Source organism: Penicillium cinerascens (genome assembly GCF_028974065.1).
Source record: "Penicillium cinerascens strain IBT 15544 chromosome Unknown scaffold_4_segment0_segment0, whole genome shotgun sequence".
Lineage (NCBI taxonomy): Eukaryota > Fungi > Ascomycota > Eurotiomycetes > Eurotiales > Aspergillaceae > Penicillium > Penicillium cinerascens.
The window spans coordinates 1,021,799-1,043,284 of NW_026695297.1; the positions used below are offsets into that span (position 1 = coordinate 1,021,799).

General features: G+C 52.0%; 10 protein-coding genes across 10 annotated transcripts; 5 read left to right on the forward strand and 5 right to left on the reverse strand.

Moving 5' to 3' along the window:
* Positions 1 to 73: 73 nt before the first annotated feature.
* N7498_008344 (fungal specific transcription factor domain-containing protein) lies at positions 74 to 1,455 on the forward strand (the record flags this gene model as incomplete). Its single annotated transcript, XM_058455406.1, has 2 exons — positions 74 to 285; positions 339 to 1,455. The coding sequence occupies 2 exons, from the start codon at positions 74 to 76 to the stop codon at positions 1,453 to 1,455; spliced, it is 1,329 nt and encodes a 442-aa protein (XP_058305394.1).
* Positions 1,456 to 1,545: 90 nt separating this feature from the next.
* Positions 1,546 to 3,429, reverse strand: N7498_008345 (T6SS phospholipase effector Tle1-like catalytic domain-containing protein; the record flags this gene model as incomplete). The annotated part of the gene is made up of 6 exons (XM_058455407.1): positions 1,546 to 1,589; positions 1,644 to 2,479; positions 2,595 to 2,731; positions 2,784 to 2,954; positions 3,015 to 3,119; positions 3,169 to 3,429. 6 exons carry the CDS (start codon positions 3,427 to 3,429, stop codon positions 1,546 to 1,548), a joined length of 1,554 nt encoding a protein of 517 aa, XP_058305395.1.
* A 775-nt stretch (positions 3,430 to 4,204) lies between these two features.
* On the reverse strand, positions 4,205 to 6,076 carry N7498_008346 (phosphatase PAP2 family protein; the record flags this gene model as incomplete). The annotated part of the gene is made up of 5 exons (XM_058455408.1): positions 4,205 to 4,275; positions 4,329 to 4,810; positions 4,863 to 5,633; positions 5,702 to 5,918; positions 6,022 to 6,076. The coding sequence occupies 5 exons, from the start codon at positions 6,074 to 6,076 to the stop codon at positions 4,205 to 4,207; spliced, it is 1,596 nt and encodes a 531-aa protein (XP_058305396.1).
* Positions 6,077 to 7,253: 1,177 nt separating this feature from the next.
* N7498_008347 (Rho4-like protein) lies at positions 7,254 to 8,208 on the forward strand (the record flags this gene model as incomplete). The annotated part of the gene is made up of 3 exons (XM_058455409.1): positions 7,254 to 7,538; positions 7,590 to 7,793; positions 7,843 to 8,208. The coding sequence occupies 3 exons, from the start codon at positions 7,254 to 7,256 to the stop codon at positions 8,206 to 8,208; spliced, it is 855 nt and encodes a 284-aa protein (XP_058305397.1).
* A 528-nt stretch (positions 8,209 to 8,736) lies between these two features.
* N7498_008348 (DASH complex subunit DAD1) lies at positions 8,737 to 9,202 on the reverse strand (the record flags this gene model as incomplete). Its single annotated transcript, XM_058455410.1, has 3 exons — positions 8,737 to 8,916; positions 8,972 to 9,034; positions 9,104 to 9,202. The coding sequence occupies 3 exons, from the start codon at positions 9,200 to 9,202 to the stop codon at positions 8,737 to 8,739; spliced, it is 342 nt and encodes a 113-aa protein (XP_058305398.1).
* Positions 9,203 to 9,869: 667 nt separating this feature from the next.
* N7498_008349 (DDHD family phospholipase) lies at positions 9,870 to 12,933 on the reverse strand (the record flags this gene model as incomplete). Its single annotated transcript, XM_058455411.1, has 4 exons — positions 9,870 to 10,339; positions 10,389 to 10,526; positions 10,582 to 11,878; positions 11,926 to 12,933. The coding sequence occupies 4 exons, from the start codon at positions 12,931 to 12,933 to the stop codon at positions 9,870 to 9,872; spliced, it is 2,913 nt and encodes a 970-aa protein (XP_058305399.1).
* A 576-nt stretch (positions 12,934 to 13,509) lies between these two features.
* N7498_008350 (uncharacterized protein) lies at positions 13,510 to 15,125 on the reverse strand (the record flags this gene model as incomplete). The annotated part of the gene is made up of 3 exons (XM_058455412.1): positions 13,510 to 14,106; positions 14,163 to 14,952; positions 15,010 to 15,125. The coding sequence occupies 3 exons, from the start codon at positions 15,123 to 15,125 to the stop codon at positions 13,510 to 13,512; spliced, it is 1,503 nt and encodes a 500-aa protein (XP_058305400.1).
* A 1,629-nt stretch (positions 15,126 to 16,754) lies between these two features.
* Positions 16,755 to 18,712, forward strand: N7498_008351 (putative FAD monooxygenase; the record flags this gene model as incomplete). Its single annotated transcript, XM_058455413.1, has 2 exons — positions 16,755 to 17,399; positions 17,453 to 18,712. 2 exons carry the CDS (start codon positions 16,755 to 16,757, stop codon positions 18,710 to 18,712), a joined length of 1,905 nt encoding a protein of 634 aa, XP_058305401.1.
* A 328-nt stretch (positions 18,713 to 19,040) lies between these two features.
* N7498_008352 (CXXC motif containing zinc binding protein) lies at positions 19,041 to 19,931 on the forward strand (the record flags this gene model as incomplete). The annotated part of the gene is made up of 5 exons (XM_058455414.1): positions 19,041 to 19,079; positions 19,230 to 19,344; positions 19,418 to 19,483; positions 19,614 to 19,736; positions 19,788 to 19,931. Exons 1-5 carry the CDS (start codon positions 19,045 to 19,047, stop codon positions 19,929 to 19,931), a joined length of 483 nt encoding a protein of 160 aa, XP_058305402.1. The 5' UTR covers positions 19,041 to 19,044.
* A 573-nt stretch (positions 19,932 to 20,504) lies between these two features.
* On the forward strand, positions 20,505 to 21,037 carry N7498_008353 (small nuclear ribonucleoprotein F; the record flags this gene model as incomplete). Its single annotated transcript, XM_058455415.1, has 4 exons — positions 20,505 to 20,510; positions 20,615 to 20,652; positions 20,760 to 20,915; positions 20,971 to 21,037. 4 exons carry the CDS (start codon positions 20,505 to 20,507, stop codon positions 21,035 to 21,037), a joined length of 267 nt encoding a protein of 88 aa, XP_058305403.1.
* Positions 21,038 to 21,486: the final 449 nt, after the last annotated feature.

Here is a 21,486-nt window from a genome sequence, read left to right on the forward strand (position 1 = left end):
CCTCCGTAATATATCCCCTTGTCGCTCAGCCTATCATATCAACAGAATGATCTTACCTTCGTAAATTGTCTAAATGCGCAGTAAGCGAAAGGGCATCACTTCACCAATTTGGCGAACGTTGCTGCCAAGAGCGAGGACGGTGAGGACTGGAGCTTGGTACGATTCGAAAGCTTGCTTCTACATCTTCAATTTTACGTTTAAGAATGTGATTCTCTGTCTTCTGACGGTTGGCCGAATTGACAAACATTTCCACGTTCCAAATGGATCTGAGATTCGTCAGTCAGTGTGAGTCAGATTGAAATCTGTTTGCTCTGAAGAGCGGATGTGGAGCTTTAAAGCGGTACTTCACGCGGATTCGGACGTAAATGGTCCGCGGACGAAATTGTGTTCCGCAACTCGAACCCGACCGCGCCGAACGCACTTAGAACTCAGCTTTGGGTGCTGATATGTGTTGCGGATGGCCTGCTAGGGATCATCACCAGTCTCCCTCCAGTCACCAGTCTCCACAAGCAAGCCAAAGATCAAACAATAATCAGCAATGGGACCGTTCAGTCTCGGATATATCTCAGTAGATTGATTGAGATTGCCGGCAAGATCCAAAACTTGGATGACATGAACACAGCATATGGATCCAGTACTGACCTTTACACACCTTCTTTGGAGCTCATCAGGGAGTTGAAGTCGCTCGCTTCCCAGACTCCGGAACATTGGTGGCTTAGAGATCCGGGCCATGTCAAACCTGAAAATATCGTACAGTTTATACATTATTACCTCGTTATGAGAGCTCACCTGCCCTTCATCATGCGACAGGCCTCAGGCGAAGAGTTTCTCTACGGCCTCTGCACCTGTATGGATGCATGTGAATCCGTGGTGCAGCGATATCAAGAACTTCGGGGGGCGCTTCCTCCGGGGTTCTTTCTTGCTGGGATGTTGGATCTGCAAGCATTTACAGCGACGGTGATCCTCCTTCTCACGTCGCACAGTACATCGCACAGCTCGCCTTCCACTACTCGTTTCAAATTGCGTATCGACAAACCTAAGATTGAAAGCGAGATGAGAAAAGTCATCAAGCTCATGCGTGAAAGGTCCAATGGCACCTGTGGCTCTCGCTTAGCCCAGGACAATGTCACTACCTTATGTTCCTTGATTGAACTGCTTCAGGAAAACGATAATTCGGATCAAGAACACCAACTAACATTGAGGGTTCCTCTCCTCGGGAAACTGCATGTCCGACGCAAACCCCAACCTGGCGAACTGAGGTTATTTCAAGGCTCATCAGAACAAGGTATAAATAAACCGAACGAGCAGTTGGCACCTGCAGCTCTTGGCACAGATGCGTCGATGGGGACTGCCTTGGCCGTGGAAGAAGATTTGCAATGGGATAATCTCTCTTGGTGCATCGAGAATATTCACGAGAACTTTCTCCAAGATTTTATGGCGGAGGACTTTGATTAGTTTGCTATATAAAATCGTGCTATCTCAAGAACCAAATTTACATGATTAGTTGACTATACAAACGGGGTTCATTTCCATTCCGTTCCAAGGTTATCGTTGGCTCTCCGCAAGAAGAGATTTGTAGAATGCCCGGCCTAAGACATTGGAATTAGAAGCAGCTTCCAGAGGTTGTCATCGAATAAACTTACCTTTGCTGAACCGAAGCAATTGATCTTCAAACGGACCCAGCGGCTCCTCCATCATAAGCGTTTCCGGCGGCTCATCTTCTTTAGGTCCATTATACACCCATCCCCATCGATCTTGATCCTCTTCCACGGTCTCCTCATCTCCATAGGAATCTTCAACATGGCGACGAGATACAACACGCATTCGCTTGAGCTGCCAAGGTCCTTTCTTAAGCAACGCACGGCACTTGTACAGCTCTTTATCGTCATATCCTAGACCCTCAAGAGAAAGTCGAATTCGAACACTTCGATGAATCCGCTCGTTTGTATTCTCCAAGAATTCTGAAGTAGGAAGCCCGGTGTCAGGATCGGTATAATGATACATGCCGGGTGTACGAGTCATCCTGCCAGCAAGGTGATAGATTCCTGTGACAGGGTCAATGATCTCACCCAGACCCCAAGGTCGAACCGGTCTGTGTGCATAGTAGATAGAAGGAATGGCCCATTTGGTCAGTCGCTTGCGTTTGGAGTTCTCGGATGCGGGCCTTGCCTCTTGATGATAATTGTAGTAGTAGCGGACGCTTTGTACGAAGATTTTGTCGATCGTGTCTTCTTCGAAGGCTACGCCTATAGAGGTGAGTTGGTCCATCATCCAGGCCATGGTGATGTTGGCGAGTTCTTGGTCGGGGAGGCCGCCTCCGACATTGGAGTGGGCTCCGCAGAACCAGACCTGTCGGAGATCGGTGCGGACTTGAGGTGGCCGTTCCCATACTGCTGGGGCAAAGGAAGGGCGATCTTCGTCCAGGGCGAGTGCTTGGAAGGCGTATTCAATTCCGTTTGACAGAGATGTGTCGTAGAATCTGCATGTGAGAGGCTGTCAGAGCCGATTTCTCTTAGAGTGAAGATTCTGGGGCACTTATTCTTTGGTGGAACGAGGGATTTCAAGTTCGTTTGCTAGGTCTGTATCCGGGATACCTATTCACAATCAGCATTGTGAATTTCTGGTTGAGAGGGACGATGGACAAACCTAGACTTCCAACTGTTTCCCAGACCGCGACACAACGAACTGTGATGGGATACCCATCAGGGTCATACACTCGCGTGAATCCCTCCTATAAAGAGTTTTAAAAAAGGTCATAATGATCGTGGTTGATGTTCACATACCTCTTCAAGCCGACGTTTGTATTCCTTCCGTGATTGTGGCTTGTGAGAGAATGGTACAGTGGGAAACTTGTCCTTGTAGTCGGGATTCCTAAAGTTCTCTGAATCTTTGAAGATCGGGTAGAGGTACTCCATTCCCTTAGAAGTGAGGAGACCAATCTCGGTGATGAGGCCCTAAAGGCATGAGTGTACAACCTTAGGAATGCTATAACCTCCACATCAGGACATGCTTACTGCAACACTACGTGCGGTGAATGAACCACGGGAAAAGCCCAGCAGAATAATTTCATCACCGGGCTCGTAATTTGTTGCCGCGAAATTATACGCTTCCCTAATATCCTGCGACAGTCAAGCACGGATCTTCTACATATGTGGAATGTTCACTTACTTCAGGAACGCCAGCACCAAAGATTCCACCAGCAAGTGCATCCACGATACCTCCGCTAGTACCAACGCCGGGATGATAGTACATGACCTGGATCCAGCCGGCCGAGTCCCTTTTCTTCAGTGCGCGATAGACTCGCGTGACATTTGTTGGGACCTGCAGAGTGGCATTTGGCTGGTCCAGGGTCGGCCGGTTGTAGCCCTGGTCGCTATTGACCCACGTGCCATCCAAACACAGGATGAGCCGCTTCCCTGGGGTGAGCATTCTGTACAACTTGACCCGATCGGTAGTCTCCAGGTGGGGATTATGTACGTGATGAACTGATGAACTGTGGTTCACCGCCTCAGCCTCAAACAAAGCGCTAGAGTCCAGTCCTCGTGACGATCCTTTCTGCTTACGCCGAATAAAGTGGCGCTCGGCTCGTGTTTGATTACCGATACGTGACGATTGGTGAAAGTATCTGAAACTGCTTGAAAGAACCTTAAGACCAGGCTGTTCATGTTCTATTGGAAGTCATGAGTATTGAAGATTTAGACCGAGGTTTGGTTATGTAGTAGGTGGATACCGGTGGACCGAGGAGACAATGTATAAAAGCAATAATCTACCTACTATTTCCGAATATTTAATAGCAGCCCCGTTGTGCGCAGGTGGGCTTTTACGACTTGGAATATCTCCTACTTAGATTTTCGGTTTCACTAGTCCAAGCAAGGAGACTGCGCATTTATATAATTCATTGGATAAGCCGTAGATGCGAAGGACCCATGCAGACGTAATATTCTTAGTAGGGAACGGCCGTAGGCGGCGAGGATGAAATGATACAAGAATATACATAGTCTTAACAACTTCTATGAGTATCTCATGGATACTCCCAATTGCGCAGACGGGCCACAAATCCCTAAGGATGCTGACTGCAATCTGTACATGCATGTCCCGAACTATGTCCCAAAAGGTCCTCTCCCAGCACAGCCCGCTGGACTGGAGCAGGCCCGTAATGCGGTAAGGTTGAAGGCGAAAAAAATGGGAAAATACTTTCATGCAACTAGTAAGGAACTCCGAGCCCGAGGACTTCGAATACAGGGGGCGCCCCGTTGATGACTATCCATGGAATACCTGACATCGGTAAGTTTATGCTTGTGAAAAAAAAAAAAAGCGGGGATACGCACCTGCATATACAACCAACTTGGTCACGACCTCGACGTCGTATCGCACGCGAGGTTTTTTGATTTGTGAGAACACTTCCTTTTCGTCCGCACGGGTTGTCGCCCGGCTTGTTTCATATTCGGGCGAGGGAAGTGGAGATGAACGAGGAATATTGGCGTCCGGCTCCAATTTACCGGATTGGGGGCTGCCTCTGCCCATCATGTTCTCGTAGTCGTCCAGCTTGGATGTCTTTCGCGACAACACGGGATTTCCATTGGCTTTGTTATCCCGGTCAGCGGGAGGTTCCCGGCTACTGCCGGATTGGCTTTCGCGTCGGCGCTTCTCCCGGTATGCCAATGTTTCGTATGCATCGGCTTCTGACTGAGGTCCGACGGAAATGGCTCGTCGCCGAGGGTGCCGGATCGTGGTGAGGATGGAAGGAATATCGGAGAAGTTGGGGAAGACTTCGTTGTCCTTCAGGTTAGAGGGAACGGTAGTATACCGCCTATACACATGTTTAGAAGGACTTCAAAAAGACATGAAGCTGAGTAACTTACGAGGCTGTGGTGAAGAATCGACGGGGCAAGAGAAGACCGAGTTTCTCGAGGCTGCGGAAAATGGGCGGGAGAATGCGGAGCAGAGTCGGCTTGGTAATTTCTCGCCATGCGAAAACACACAGCACTCCCACCACAAGACGAATAACGGTCTTGGGCAGGCCGATAATTTTGTAGTTGTATGGAATGGTGCCCGGGAGGGGCTCAGACCAGGCAAGGTCGGATTGGGTGAAGTACCACGAGCCAACGTCCACTCCAAGCGTGACGCCCGCGAATGCGACACTGTCATCGAAACAAGGACAATCATCTGCCGGCTCCGGATGAATGCGAACCATGACTAGGATGACAATGGGAATGACGAGGATCTCCTTCAGCGAGGACGACAAAATGTAATCATCAAATGCGGGGCCCCAGCTGAACTGCGCGAGGCCAATCAGTGCACCCAACACGCAGCCAACCACACAGTCTAGCACCCCATGCATACCGCAGTATAACCGGCCCAGCACGATCGACGTCACGTAGAGATAGATCACCACCTGGAAGAAGACGCTGGTCTGCGGGTTGAGAGTCGAGTCGGGCGAATTGAGCAGAAGGAGAGCGTAGACGGCAACCGAAACGGCGTTGGTGGAATGCGTCGAGGGGAAGCCGTACTCCAGAGCAGCAGAGCCGGAGTGGGTGATTCGCTGAAGCGGCGGAGATAAGGGCCGAGGCAGACAGAGTAGGTCTTTAATGAAACCGCTGAAAAAGACACCGGCTGCCAAAATGTGGACCAGTCTACAAAACGAACCAAATATTAGCCATCGTGAGCTGATACCGACATTCTCTCATCTGGGATCACATACCCACGCCCCAAACTGGTATGACCACACCAGAACAGGAAGGGCAAGAAGACCATGAAAAAGGTGTGAGTGCCAAGGTTAGCCGTAAAGGCAAAGTACGAGTCCAGGGTCGGAGTGCGGACTTTCTCCTGGACCCAGGCAAGGTATGGCGTTTCATATCGGATCAGAGGGAGGAGTTTCTGTCTCGGCCAGTAGCGCCAGAGGGGTAGTCGACTTGAATCTATTCCGAGTCGCGAACAAGGTCACCAGGTCAGCGATTGATGCGGATCGCGAGTTTCCAGAGGCCTGGGACGCGTGCAGAGATCCGGGGCAGGGCTACATACAGTGGTTGAGACTCTTGAGCCCGGCGTCGGGCTGATCTTTTGCGTCCTTTCCCATTTTGCGGAGTTATCGATCCGGGTGCAATTGAACGGAGGACCTTGGACATGGACGGGCCGGTGCCTGCCGCTCGATTCGGAACGCGGAGTGTCAGCGCGAGGACATAAGGAGTGAATGGAAGTTAGATGGAAGAATATGGGAGTGTAGAGTGCCGTGTGAGAAGAATCGAGGTATCGAAGAAGCGCCGGGAGGACCGCTCGTCGCATCCGCGGCTCGCCCCTAGGCCATGTGTGTGCTTAGTCACCAGGGACAACATTCGATGAAGAACGTGGAGATAACGGGAGATTGACGGGTTTTGGGTTTATGAAGAACATTGGACTCGTTGGAAATATAGTACTTGGTTATTGTTCGCTAATCGGGTATTCAAATTCCAACGTTGTTGATTGCCTAATTAGTGTATTACCCACCAAAGCCAAATATACCGTATACACAAGCTGAGTCCGCGCTTCATCGATTCAGACAATACACCTCACTGAAAATTTGGGACTCGGACCGGGCCTGAAATGTCTCCGAGTGATCTATGGATGCTCACGGCTGCCAACAGCTAGCCGCTATACTGTAGTAGCACACTATCCACAATGGATATACGTTTCCACGAGGCTCAAGCCTCCACCCAGTCTGACAGGCCTTCAGAGCTGCCCCAACACACCAATCAACAAATCTCTATTTTGAGTTCTAGAAGACTGCAGATCCGTGTCCACGAGATCGCATATCTCCGATCGACGTTCATCACATGACACCGGGGAGGCCATCCCGAGGCCGTCGCAACCGAACCAGTTAATGGAGAGCTGAATGGTGGGGAAGGAGGGGCTCATGGAGGGGCCTGCGGACGAAAAAAGAAACCGGGATTGGAGAAGATCGCATCAATCAAGTTGAAAGTGACAGGCGCTACCAAGGCGAATCGCACGAAGCGGAGCCCTGGCGTCATCGAGGGCGGCCGTTGCCATGGCAGCCTCTGTGGAAATCGGTGTAAACACGGGTCTCGCCCGAACGAAGACCCTCTTGCTATCACAGTCAATGATCGAGATCCTCTGACCTTTAGATCATTACCCCATCCACCTCCTCCATCTTTCTTCACACCCCCCGTTCTTACCATCTTCTCTCTCCCATCCTCCCACCTCAGCAGATACCCGTCATATCAACCCTCCACTTTCGCAACAAGGGGGTCCATACCAAGATGAGCCAGATGTATGACGGAGACTACTATGCGGCTTCGCGGCGCCACTCACTCGCTACACCTCCACCATCCAACTCCCCGCGTCACAACAGAACCCGCACCAACAGTGTCCGGGTAAGCAACGGCACCGCAAGCACCCACACCAGCTTCTCCAGTGGACGGATGTCCGAGGCAACCAATATCACGCAGCCGCCCTCCTTTTCAAAAAAGTTCGTGGTAGTTGGCGACGGTGGATGCGGCAAGACTTGCTTGTTGATTAGCTACTCCCAGGGCTATTTCCCCGAGGTAGGTCTACATGATCCAGGATTGATCAGAGTTGATACTGAACTACAACAGAAATATGTGCCCACTGTCTTCGAGAACTACATCACACAGACGGTCCACCGAGGATCCGGTAAGGGCGTCGAATTAGCACTTTGGGATACCGCTGGACAAGAGGAGTATGATCGTTTGCGCCCCCTGTCCTATCCCGAGACGGATCTTCTCTTTGTCTGTTTTGCTATCGACTGCCCTGCATCTTTGGAAAACGTCGTGGATAAGGTGAGCCTCTCCACTATCTTACCCCCGACCCGCACTAACCGTCAATCAGTGGTACCCCGAAGTTTTGCACTTCTGCCCCACAACCCCCATTATCCTCGTCGGCCTGAAGTCAGACCTGCGCAACAAGCGCACCTGCATCGAACTCCTCAAGACCCAGGGCCTTACCCCCATCACCCCAGAACAAGGCCACGGCGTTGCCCAACGGATGGGTGCAACCTACGTCGAATGCAGCAGCAAGGAGATGCGGGGCGTGGACGAGGTCTTTGCAAGTGCGGTCGACATGGTATGCTCAATCGAGGAACAGGGCTACTTCAACCAGCCATCGCATAACCGCACCAACAGCAAACCCTCTGCAGGCGGGGTACCAACCAGACCGGGCAAGAAGGTCAAGAAGCGGTCCTGCAAGATCCTGTAAAACAATCCACTCCGGCCTCCCTTCTCTTCATGACCATCTCTTCATTTCCTTCTCTCCGGTCCGACCACAAGCCTGGTTGCTTCGTCGGTTTGCTTGCCTGCCCCTGTGTATGGGCCACCCGCAAGCTGAACATGAACTGCTAAAATTTCTTCCGTCTGGGGTCGCTGTGCGCCCTGGCCCTTTTCTCTTGCTGGAGGCAGTTTGTCTGGATTGGGACTTGTTTTTTGAATGTCGACTGTTTATCGTTTTTTCTTCTGCTTTCTCATGACCCCTGGTGCCTTTGGTACTCATGATTCGGGTCTTTGCTTCATGCATGGGACTGGTGTTCTCGTTTATGTTATCTGATCTGTTCTGTTGGCGAAAGCGACCTATGTGTCTCTGTTACTGAAACAATACATATGACTCTGATGTTTCACTCAACCCCTCATAGTTATAGAACTCGTAGAATATTTTCAATGCAGTATGTGACTGGTATCTTCAAATCATGTAAACAAGCACCAACGCCAAAATTCAGCAATCATAACATCTTCATTGGCTCGCCATCGAGTCACCTTCTCCCTCACGCGGTGTCCCCGACTTTCCCTGCCCCTCACTCTCCCCACTAACATGCCTCCGCCCTTGAGCTTCTTCGACCTCCTCCTCAGGTCGGCCCATAAAGTTCTCAAATTGCGACCAGAGCGCCTCCACAGATCCAAACTCGTTTCCAACCTATCCCAGATTAGCAATGGTGATCAACAATCCGGGTCCACGGTCCTGAACCTACCGTGATGATGCTCTCCAGGTTTCGGTTCAGTCGGTTGATGTTTTGGAGAACCTGCTCCATGCCCTGTTCGTGACAGCGAAGGGATTAGCGTTTGGTGATGCAATCGGGGTGCCAGGGGAGTCGATCACGAACCACCGCAATTTCCCGGACTATTTCCTCGCGTTGTTGCTCGAAGACGGTGGGCGTGGCTGCGCGGCCGCCGGAGCCTGGGGTTGATTGGAGCCAAGCCATTGGAAATAAAGTAACCGGAGTGTTTTCTAGAATCAACGAGATCGAGCGATTTCGGGTTCGGCGTGTTGGAAGTTGGGGTCGTTCAACGCGGTGGCGGATACGTCTCGCTGGAATTGGAAGTACGATCTGTGAGTCGATTTTTGATTTCAACGTAGGATAGCGGTCGCGAACACGCCTGGGGTGTGATATGATTTCACAGAGCGACGGGGCAGACTGGACGCGTCTAGAAGTTGGTGACGGGAGCTTGGAGAGGAGAAGTTTTTGCGGGGCAGCGATAAGGGAGATAAACAAACACAGCTACGTCGGAGATTCACGACTGTTTCCGCATTTCCACCTCATCATGTCAATGCTGGTTAATTGAATACTAATATAAACAATACCTATATAGATAGCAATCTTTAGATCCCACGTGGTGTTAGCATCGAATATCCGGTTTGGTTTTATCATGGATGGAAACCACGGGACTAGCAGACGAGTAGTACAAGGTACATATAATGCTTTAGGAGCTTTTGGGCTTTTATTGAGAGTCCATGAAATTGTACAGAAAGCTATCTATAAATATTCACACTCTATGATTTGAGATATCCGTGTATGATATAAGAGCATAATCTAAAAGGCTCTTAAACATAAGCAATGCGCCCAATCCCAGGAAAAAGCAACAAGCAAATCACCCCTTAGAATACTTCCACCCCTTCTTCTTCTCAGCCCTAAAAGCAAGCAACGTCCCATCTCGTCCCTGCTTCCGTGCAATCTCGACAACAACAAAGCGCACAAAATCCGTCAACGTCCAGTAACTACTGTGCGCACTCAGCATATTGAGGTACTGGATATTCAACGGGCCGCCGCCGCCAGAGAGGTAGTAGTCAATCTGGCCGTTATCGTTTAACAGGAGCATGCGCTTCTCGGCAATTTCCTCGCGCGTGAAATCGTGGGTTTCCATTTCGACGTTGGAGGGAAGCTTGGTGATTGCTGCGGGGCGGATTGGGACTGTTGCTGGGACGAAGGAGGTTGTTGAGCTCCAGCGGAAGACGCTGCCGAAGGAAGACCAAATTGTTGAGCTGGAACTTGGAATCGAGGCCGTTTTGAGGGAGTTGGAAAGGTCTTTGTCGACTGTGGCGTTGACGCGGTAGGCAATTGCTTGAGGGTGTCAGTATGAGTGTATGAACTTTGAAGATGGGACACGTACGGTCTGTGGTGTGCAGTATATTGTAGAGATTGTCTACTGCAAGGCAGCCGTAGTCGCCAGCCTCGCCGGCAACACCGCGAAATCGATCCTCGCCTTCACTCCCTGGTTTGTCTCTACCTTTTCGAGGAAGGAGACTCGCTAAGCAAAAGGGCATTAGTACTAAAGAATACAGGCCATAGATGATCGAACATACCTTTGTTGAGCAGTAAGAAAAACCCAACAGGGCTGCCACACAAAAACAGATGCCGGGTATCGAACTCGAAGATATCATTGTGTAAGCGTGTATCCGAAAACTTAAAGCGAGGAACATGGGTCGGCTGGTGACTTAAAATGTCGAGGGCCATGACACTTCCTAGGGAATGAGCAAGAAGGTGCACACGACCGTTTTCTTGGAAGCCAGCATTATTCTTACACCAGAGTCGATAAATGCGATTGGCCTCTCTCACAACCGCCTTGATCATTTTCGGCTTGTGATGAGAGAGATAATAGGGAATATCAAGCATGACATCGCTGATCAAGGATCGCACGGCAGGAAGTGTTTGCGGGGTGATGTCGTCGAGGGAAAAGTCGTTGGCTGTTGGGTCCTCCGCATCTGGAGATTCAAGGGCCGGATCTTCCAAAGATAGAGTTGCTCGCCAGTTTACAGGCAGGACCATGATTCCGCCGTGGTCTTGGTCGACATGGGGCCAAACAGGCTCATTGTTCAGCTCCATGTTGACCTGGCGACGGAAAGCGTTGATTGCGTGTGTGAAGTGAAAGCTTTCCATTCTCTCTGATAACTTTTGTCCAATACCATGAATGACGAATACCAGATCTGTTGGGCTAGCGCGCTGCTCTTCCATCTTGCATGCGTAGCATATTTGTTCTCCGGGGGCGGGAGCAGTTTCTTCCTGGGTCTTCCGGATGTATTGTCGTACATCGACGGGGTTGGGTTTCGAAGGGTGCAACCGATCCCACAGCTTTCGACTAAACCCGCGAACCACCGGAATTCCGATTTGTCGTTCTTTGCGAATTGCACTAAGCGGGCGTCTTCCTCTGGACGCAGACGGGAGCAAGCTGGGTCGTAGGATCTGAGCATTCTTCGCATCCACGTAAATGACGCTGGAGGTGAGATGCGACTTGATAGCTTCGAAACGAGCCGCTGTTCCACCAGCAGCTTGGTTTCCATCGAACGCGGGAGTCTCATCCGCTTCACCGGCGGTAGAGTCATTGCTCTCGGGGCCCTGTGCTGTTCCCGGGGGCCTGGCAGATCCAGGCTCGCCCTTCGGCCACAGCTGATGCATGACTTTAATCTCCGCATCGGCGCCATTCTCCACACAGCTGTTCAACTCGTCCTGCCAGGTATCGGTCCACGGCTTTAAGTAGGCATATCCTTCTTCGAGCTTGTTCGCGAGATCCGTTTCCACGGGTAACATGCTATTCTTATAGAACCAGGTGGCACGAACTACGCCTGAGATGTCATGTAGAGGATTCCAGTAGATAGGTTTCATCTACGCAAATGGTCAGCGTAGTACTTGGAGCATGAAGATATACATACCTTTAATTTTGGCAATTCGACCAAGTGAAGACGCGAAACACCGACTGGGATCTTAATCTGCGACTCCTCGGGGTTGGTCTCATCGCGCGAGCTATCCTGGGTGAGCTCATCCCAGCTGACGGCGGCCCGTAGATTCGAGGGCTTCGGTGCTATCCAATTAGGAACGCCGTTTCGCAACTCTGTCTGTCCTTCGTGTGCTCCATCTTTTGATGGCAGCGAATCATTCGAACGACCCAGGGGACTGTGCGACTGAGAGATAGGTGCCCTGATGAAGGGGGAGCCACTGATGCTAGCATCCCTAGACCGATTCGCACGCAAGCTGCCAGCATCGTCTTGTCCTTCTAGTGGGTCTTCTTCGATCGAATTCCTTCTTTTGGCCGAAAGGGACTCATTCAGGGAAGAAGAGCGGTCTCTCTTCCGGTAAGCAATACTGCTTCTATGTTTCCCATCGTTGAAGCTGTCAGCCATAGGCGAGGTCGGTTGATGCCGATCCGCATAGTCCTCTGCTCGGGCATCGGAGCTATTGGCGGAGTAGCCCGAGCGGCTCTTGAGATTCCGCGACAGATCATCTGGAAACGAGGTCGGAGTGCCCCTGCTGCTACCCAAGCTCGCACCCTCTGCATTTGCGGCCTTGCGACGTCTTTGCACCTCAAGACCCGGCCCGCGTCCAGGCACGGCTATCCCAGAGCGTCCATGTGACGTCTCGGGTCGAGAGGGGCTTTTGGAAGCAGCTTTGACCTGTTGGGCTTTCCCAAGCTCGCGCCATGCGGTCTCCAAGGCGAGATTATCTCTAGCAGAGAATGGTTTGGGTGGAGCCCTTTCATTTTCAGTAGATTGCCCGGTTGCCGGGGGCAGAGGCGCCAAAGGGTCGTCAATTGGCAAGGATGATATGTAGAAGAACTGCGAGCGGACGTCTGGCGGTGTAAGACGCGAGTACAAGCTCGACAGATCCAGCTCTTCGTCTGCCAAAAGGCACGAAGGGCCGTAGGTGTGAAAAGGCCCCGCCATAGCGAACAACCAAGTCCCACTTTTATCCAGGGACCAAATCTCGCTGAGATCGAGGGACCGAACGCTAAACGGTGACGGACATGGCCCGAAGTCTGTAACTGATCGACCTTAGCCGCTCGGAAACATCCGACCGGGCAGAAATGACTGAGAGTTGCATGAGAGAGGGGAAGAGAACAAAAGAAACAGGCTGCACAGTTACCATCTCACGAGCAGTGAAGCTTCCCCAATTGAGCGATGACGTCGCTGCACGTGCCGCATTGTCTTGCCGGGTCTATCGAGTCCTTGTTCATACTTACGCATACAGAGAGTGAGCTTCAAATGAGACAACTATCTTCATTATTGACTACATAAGTAGTTACTTTGTATGACCGCAAAGTCTCTTTCCCTGGTATTTCCTCCTTTTTGGTTTGTCTCAGGTGCGGTCACTTTTTGCCTGTCGGCGGAGCGACTCCTTCCCGGCCGCTTTGGAACGTGGTCATGTCTCGAAGGACGAGGAAACAAATGAAAGGTATCAAATGAGTGGACTGCCTGGAAGAGCGTAATGAATGTGGGGGTTAAATGCAGATGATCCAGAGCTCAGGAGCTGAGCGAGGAGGAAGGAGAACCGGGGGTGTTGATCATGAACCGAAGGACGCCGGCATGCAACTCATCGAAAGCCTGTAGAGTTGCACTGGGAGCATTCAGCATGTTGAGGATCTGACCGATCTCGTACAGCTGTTTGCGGATGGCACTGTCGCGAAGGCAGAAGGTGCGGTGGTTCATATCCTGGATAATGGACTTCCAGCTCCGGAGGTTCGCAACCAGCTGCACTGGGTTGGTAGAGCTGAGACCGGTGAACTCCATGGTGCGACGATTAGCGTTGATGAGATCACGCTGGGTGGCCTGATCGAAACGGAACTCGGGGACCCGAGGCAGATTTTTAGCAGCCCAGCCATAGATTACCCGATTGATGGTGTGCTGGTCGATGCGGCCATCGCAGTATTGCTGAATCAAGAAGGCGTTGGCGGTCTCGCAGATCATAAACTCCAGTCTGGAGTAGAGCAGCGCCTGGTCTCCGGGTCCCAGAGAAACTGGAGAGGGCTTGGGAGGCGTGACGGGACGGTCCTTGGGTGGCAGAGGAGGCGGGCTGTCCTTGCCATCCACCATCTGCTTCTTCTTTGCGACCTCCTCGATCTGCGTCGAATCGTCAGTAAGTGAAATGATGAGTCGGTGAGTGTACTTTCCGCTACAAAAGTCTGGTCCGAAAACTCCTGCTTCAGGAATTTCTTTCCCAGTCCCTTGAGAAATATGGTCGATCGCCGAAAGGCCGCCACAGGACCCTTGGAACTCTGCTCGCTTCCTAGCCATCCGTCGATGTGCTTGCTCTTCTGGGATCGCGAGAGGGAAGCAGCTTCAATGATCGTGTCGACAATGGTCGTGTCAACGTTCTCTTTCATGACCAGCATCATGGGGCCATCGCTATCGTTGACACGAAGCGCAGTGATGGGCGTGTTGGGTGGGTTGACATAGACGGGAGCGATAGGCTCGATGAGCGACTTGACATCGACGGGGGCGACGAGAGTCCTGGGCGTGTTGGGTGGGTTGATATAGACCGGGGCAAGGGGCATGAGGAGCGCGTCGTCGACCCCAGGAGGGGCGATGAAATCGAAGTGAAAGTCAACATCCGGACGAATAATGGGAGTAGTGGGCGAGTTGCTAGTCTTGAGGCTTTTCTTGAGGCCCTCGGAGTCATCGTCGGTCGAGTACTCACTGTCGGAATGAACCACCAGCGGTGGGAGCTCGGGAGAAGCATGGCCGGTCACGTTCAGCTGCTCCGGGATCAAGTCCAAGAACTCTTCGTGGATAGGAGACATACCCTGATACTGTTGAAGGGTAGGATAGCGGTCATACTCAGGGATCCTGAAATTGTCCAGCGAGACAGCCGAGACAAAATGCGATACCTCTGGACCGGTTTCCTGGCCCATGGCTTTCAGCCATTGCCAGTGACGGCGGTGCTCAGCAATCTCCGGGTTCTGGTGACTGTGTAATTGATTAGAACTGTCTTTGGCATGTTCAAAGGCATGGCGGGACGCATACCCTTCCACGACACGAAGGACTCCCTCATTGTCAACAGGCCAGACATAGCTCGGCTTCCACACACGAGGAGGGAGCGTTATCGGGTCGAGATGATCCTGGACTCCGTGACAATCCATTGGTAGGATTCCCGGTGTCAACTGGATGATGATCGAACTTTTAATTGAACGAGAAACTTGACAGAAAGCAATATCAAGTGATTTGGAAGTTGGCGAAGAACATGCAGGCTGAAGAGAAGAGGAAGAGTAAACGAAGAAAAGAAGAAAAGGAAAATGTTGGAAGATCTGTCGCTGAGTCCATGAGGGCTTTGGACAATACCAAACGGGATGCAAGGCTATTGACCTCACATGCACTATTGTGTCCTCTTGTTAAAGGCTCACATTGTGCAGGTTTAAGGAAGGACCCTTGAGACATTTGCCTATTCAAGATGAAAGGCAACTGTGCCAGGGACAATCCGGGGAAAAGGTCAACGCCATTTGACATGTGTCAGTGGAAGTTGCCGCAATCACCAGCCTCTCAATAGAACAATGCCGCATGACACCCTCGATGGGTTAGAGGGTAGACAACACCCCCAAATACACATTAGGCCACGCTATCATGTACCCAAGAATAACCCTGAGAGAGTTTGTAGAACTCGTGCCCTCTAGGGTATCCAGGCATTGGGTTCATCCCCGGGCGTTGTGCCACTAAGCCGGATCTCTTGCCGAGTCCGTCGCTTAGCCACTCCGCTTCCTCAGTCTTATGGGGTCGGCTTCATTGTTTTGCCACTTTCAGTCCCGAGTGGCCGCGACGGCACAAGGGAGGATGCTACGTCCGAAGCTATTTAGGAGATAGATCATCTAGACCGGGTACTTCTCCGGGGTTGGAGGATGATCCTGGATACCGAGAGAGCCAGGCTTTTCCAAGGTTGTTCATTCTTGTTTACGGCGGAATATGTACTCAACAAGAAGCACCTGGGCGGGGGGTTTGTAGCTGGCCATCCAAGTATACCTCCCTAAGGGACCGTTTCTGCAGCACGTTCATGATCGTGAGACTTGAATCACCGAAGTACTTGCTATTTAACTGAGCAGTTTAGATCAGGAAGACCGTCGGGAAAGGGCACGAGCCAATGGAGTGGATCTCGGTATGACTGGCACTGTACATCGGTATCCCGCAGGGCAACTGCCTGAATAACTACCAGTCCTGGGTGGGGCTCGGTGGATAACTCGGTCCTCTCAAACATCGGAAAGACGGGAGGAAATCCTGTATAGAAATTCCGGCCGATGTTGCTGGTGGGTCACGTGACCCTCACTCCACCTGCCGACGCAGTTCCCGAGTGAAGCAGAATGTGGAGGCCTTGCAGCTCGGTTTGCGCAACGGCAGTCTGTGACTTGCGCGCTGGCCAGCGCCGACCCCCACATACTCTGGCGCGCTCGGGCTGGTTCCCTTTGCTCAGGGTCTGCTTTCGAGCCCTCCTTATTGGTCCGTGTTACCTCTAACCCTGCTGCTCCCCACGATTCAACCGATCCTCAATGCCGTGCCTGCTCTCCGTCATCACCAGTACCACGTAGTCATGCCGCTTACCCCGGCTTGGTCAGATTATTTATGAACCAGCAATGGCCCTCGATCACTTCTTTCTCTCTTCGGATCGATGCGACCGTACGGGGTATTTCTATAATTCTTTTCCCCTTCCTAGCTGAATGCGTTGATCGCCTTTTATCCCCAATCTACTCTATACCCCGTCGCATCACATTCCCACCGCCATCACCATGGTTCACGAAACCTATGACATTGTCATTGTCGGCGCTGGCCCCGTCGGCCTGCTGCTGTCCCTGTGCATGTCGCGCTGGGGCTACAAGGTCAAGCACATCGACAACCGCCCTGTGCCTACGGCAACCGGCCGGGCTGATGGCATCCAGCCGCGCTCCACCGAGATCCTGCGCAACTTGGGTCTGAAGCGCACTATCATGGCCTACGAGCCTGCCAAGGTCTACGACGTTGCTTTCTGGGACCCCAAGGACGACGGCTCCGGTATTAACCGCACCGGTAGCTGGCCCAGCTGTCCCCGCTTCATCGACACCCGGTACCCTTTCACCACCCTGGTCCATCAGGGTAAGATCGAGCGTGTCTTCCTCGACGAGATTGAGAAAGCCGGAACCCATGTGGAGCGCCCGTGGACCATCCTCGGCTTCAAGAATGACGGTGCAAATGCCGAGTACCCCGTCGAGGTACAATTGAAGTGTCTCGATACCAATGTAATCGAGACCGTGCGCTCCAAGTATCTCTTCAGTGGTGAGGGTGCTCGCAGCTTTGTCCGTGAACAGCTTGGCATCAAGATGCACCACAAGGACCCCATTGCCCACGTCTGGGGTGTTATGGATGGCGTTGTCCGCACCAACTTCCCTGATATCGAGGTAAGAAAACGTTCATGCATATAGCCGAAGTATCCGTTTAACACTTGTCTCAGACAAAATGCACTATCCACTCCGATGCTGGTTCGGTCATGGTTATTCCTCGGGAGGACAACATGGTTCGCCTCTACGTTCAGATCGCCTCGTCTACTGACCCGGACTGGAATCCCCGCAAGACCGCTACTGCCGAGGAGGTCCAGCAAACCGCGAAGCACATTTTGAAGCCCTACTGGATTGAGTGGGACCGGGTCGAGTGGTACTCCGTGTACCCTATTGGTCAGGGTATCGCTGAGAAGTATACCCTGGACGAGCGCGTATTTATGGGTGGCGATGCCTGCCACACCCACAGCCCCAAGGCTGGTCAGGGTATGAACACTGCCTTCCACGATGCATTAAACTTGGCCTGGAAGATCCACGCCGTGGAGACCGGTTTCGCCGACCGTTCCACCCTGAGCACATACGAGAGTGAGCGCAAGAACATTGCTGAGACCTTGCTTGACTTCGATGCCAAGTATGCGGCTCTCTTCTCCAAGCGCCGCCCCAACGCCGGTGAAGTCAAGGCCAGCAAAGCTGTGCGGGCTGCTGATGATGGTGAGGAGGAGGACGAGTTCGTCAAGACCTTCAAGTCATCTTGCGAGTTCACCAGCGGCTACGGCGTTGCCTACAAGCCCAACGTCTTCAACTGGGATGCCAGCCATCCCGCCAAGTCTGCACTGTTCAATATTCCTGGCGTGCGGTTGACTCCTGGCCGGGCCTTCACCCCGACGACAGTCACTCGTCTTGCCGATTCCAACTTCGTTGAGTTGGAGCAGGAGATCCCTACCAACGGGTCTTTCCGCATCTTCATCTTCGCTGGTAACCAGAACAAGACCAAGAAGGCTATCACCGATCTCGCCGCCAACCTGGAGAAGGAGCGCTCGTTCCTTTCGGTCTACCACCGCCCGGACACTGCCGATGTCTCCTTCTTCGAGCGCCACAACCCTCATTCCAAGCTTTTCACCTTCTCCGTCATCTACTCCGCCTCCAAGAACGAGATCGACATGGACGCCGTACCCCAGGTTCTGAAGGACTACCACCACCACCTTTACGCCGACGACATCCCCGATTTCCGCGTCCCCAGCGCCAAGTTCGCTGCCCACGAGAAGCTTGGCCTCGACGCCGAGAAGGGTGGTGTCATCGTTGTCCGGCCTGACAGCCACGTTGCCTGCACGGTGGAATTGGTGGAGGGCAGCGGAACTGTTGATGCCCTGAACGAGTACTTCAACGCGTTCACGACGAAATCTCTGGGTCAGGATCCCCAGCAGAGCCGTCTATAAATCTCTTCTATGTCGTGTAGGTTTAAACATGAGATGTATATAGCTTGGTTTGATCGTTTGTTTGGAGCAATTGCTTGAGCATTAGTGGCGTTGCAATCTGTTTTCCTATTTTCTTGAATATGAAGATGAATAGAATTTACCTTCTAAAAATACCCTTTTTTCCATCTCCAAGTAAAAAGTAACCCCTTGACGTGAAAGTAAAGTAATCCCCTACGAGGTCACATGCCAAGCCTCCGATCTATCTTCAGTCTCCACCCCGCATAACCGGAAACCTTCACTTTGATCTGTCGAGCGCGCACCTCCCCCAAAATCGCATTTTCGAACGCGTCAAGATGCTTTCGCTCGTTCTTTCTGCTGAACTAGAGGGGTGAGTATTGTCAGATCCATGTTCCCTGCTTGTGCCATCTCACTGGAAGCTCCCTCGCACCGCAGAAGGAGATTTGATGCATGGCGTGGGCGGGCACCTCTATATGCATCTTTGACGTTGGAATAACGCAAATCTAACTTATTTGTATAGTGTCACTGGCCTCCGGCCTACTGATACCGAGGAGAACCCGTACTTCTACACCTTCCGTGTGCAATGCACCTCGTGCCGCGAGATGCACCCGAACTGGGTCAGCTTCAATCGCTTTGTGAGTTCTGCCAGTCCTACCAATCTCCTAATAAGCGCGTGGGAATACATGACTGATATGTCTGAAAATATAGGAACAGCATGAAATCCCCGGCAGCCGTGGCGAGGCCAACTTTGTCTGGAAGTGCCGTCTGTGCACCGTAAGATGCCCATCTTCTTGAATGTTTGCACTTCTCGTCCTATTCGCTTACGCTTTACCCTTGATGTTTCTTCCCATGCATTCCTTCAACATAAAATCATGTTTTTATACATCCAGGCTAACACCACTAGAAAACCCACTCCGCCAGCATCATCGCCGGTCCGCACGTCTTCGAAGCCCAGGAGAAGAAGAAAGGCCAGAAGATTATCGACTTAGACTGCCGCGGCCTCGAATTTACCGACTTCAAGCCCGACGTAAGTACTCCCTTTCTCGAGTTATTGTGCATGCTTCTCAGACTTCTCCAGGGTGATTGGGAGGTGAAAGGCACCGAGTCTAACACTCCTTTCTCGACTGTTGACCTCTCTGACGGTGAGTGGTATGATTACGATGAGAAGTCTGGAGAGGAGGTTAGCATCAAGGAGATTACCTGGACTGTTGGCCGGGCTTGAGTTCAATTTTGCTTGAGATGTTTGCCATCCACGGATGTGCCATGTTGCTGGGGAGCGGGGTGTTCTGGCGAGGGAGGGACCGGGGTCCGTGAATTGACATGACTCAATCTTCTTATTTCTGAAAGTTCTTCTGAATTTTTTCAAGCGCTGTATTACTACGAGTGGATGCAAACGCCGGAGAGGCGGGGCGTTGGTGTTGTGGAGATGGCGAGTGCACGAGCAGTTGAAGGCGATGAAGCGACAAGGATCTTTTTACGGTCCTCAATTTCCATTCCCTTGATCCCAAGGGATATATAATGCAAAGCAAGATAAAGTGTTAACCACTGCATCAACACATCCTCAAACCGATGTCAAAGGCGGTGAACAATCACGAACTCTGATTGGCGCAGTGCCGCATCCCGACCCAGCTCACATTTTCGCGACGCTCAAACGACCCCGAGACCTCCAAGCACGCGCAGCCATCACGACCAGCCCGAAGAAGAAAGCTCCGTCGCCCAGCTCCTTCTTAATCTCCTCTCTCCCCGAAAATTCGGTCGCACACACGGTCGCAGACCGCCGAACCGTTCCGCCACAATGAGCGTACGTCTCTCTTCCGTCGAGCTTCGAGCTGGCATGCGACCATATCCAGTCCATCAAGCTCTTCATCAGATTCGCAGGACAAATACTGACATGTTCCACTACAGTTCCAACCTCTCAACCCCCGCCCGTTCCTTCAGGCTAGGTACGCGATTCACCGCACCCATCCCTCCCCATTGAACACGAGCGCTTCTCCGAGACTTTCTACAAATACATGCAGTCATTGAGATCCCTGCTGACGTGTGGTAACAGAGTCGGCACCGAGCTCGTCATCCGCCTGAAGTGGGGCCAAACCGAGTACAAGGGCACCCTGGAGAGCATCGACTCGTACATGAACGTCCTGCTGCGCGACACGGAGGAGTATCTCGACGGAAAGCACACCGGCTCCCTGGGCCTGGTGTTGATTCGGTACGTTTCTTTATTCCATCTCCAATGCCGTTCTATGACTGACCCCCTCCGACAGGTGTAACAACATCCTCTGGATGGGCGACGCTAGCACCGTGGAAATGAAAGAAGTCGGGTTACAATGAGTGACGACCGTTGACCAGGAAAGAAGCGGTGTCTTTGCGCTGTGCGGCACAGCCATGCCTTGGCATGTCCACGATTCGTGGCCGAGGGTCAGGGTTTTCGGTTGATACAACTGGGTAATTGATACCCAGCGATGCACATGGAGCGCGCGCCCGGGGTCGGAGGGGACGGATCCATCCAAATATCGGAAAGGGTCTTGTCGATGTTTGCTATTTCTTCACGAGGCGTTCTGATGGTTCTTCCAGTGCGATATTCTTGCATGGCTACTGGCCAAATCAAATCAATTCAGGTACTTTCCATATACGTCTTCATTATAGGTATCGCATGGCAGTGGTCTGTTGACTAGGCTGCGCCCTAGGATGCGTCTGCGTAATCATCATCAATGACGCGGATCCATCTCGTAGCTATGAGATATCTCGGAACGGAAGATCGGGTCGAGTGGCGGATAGGC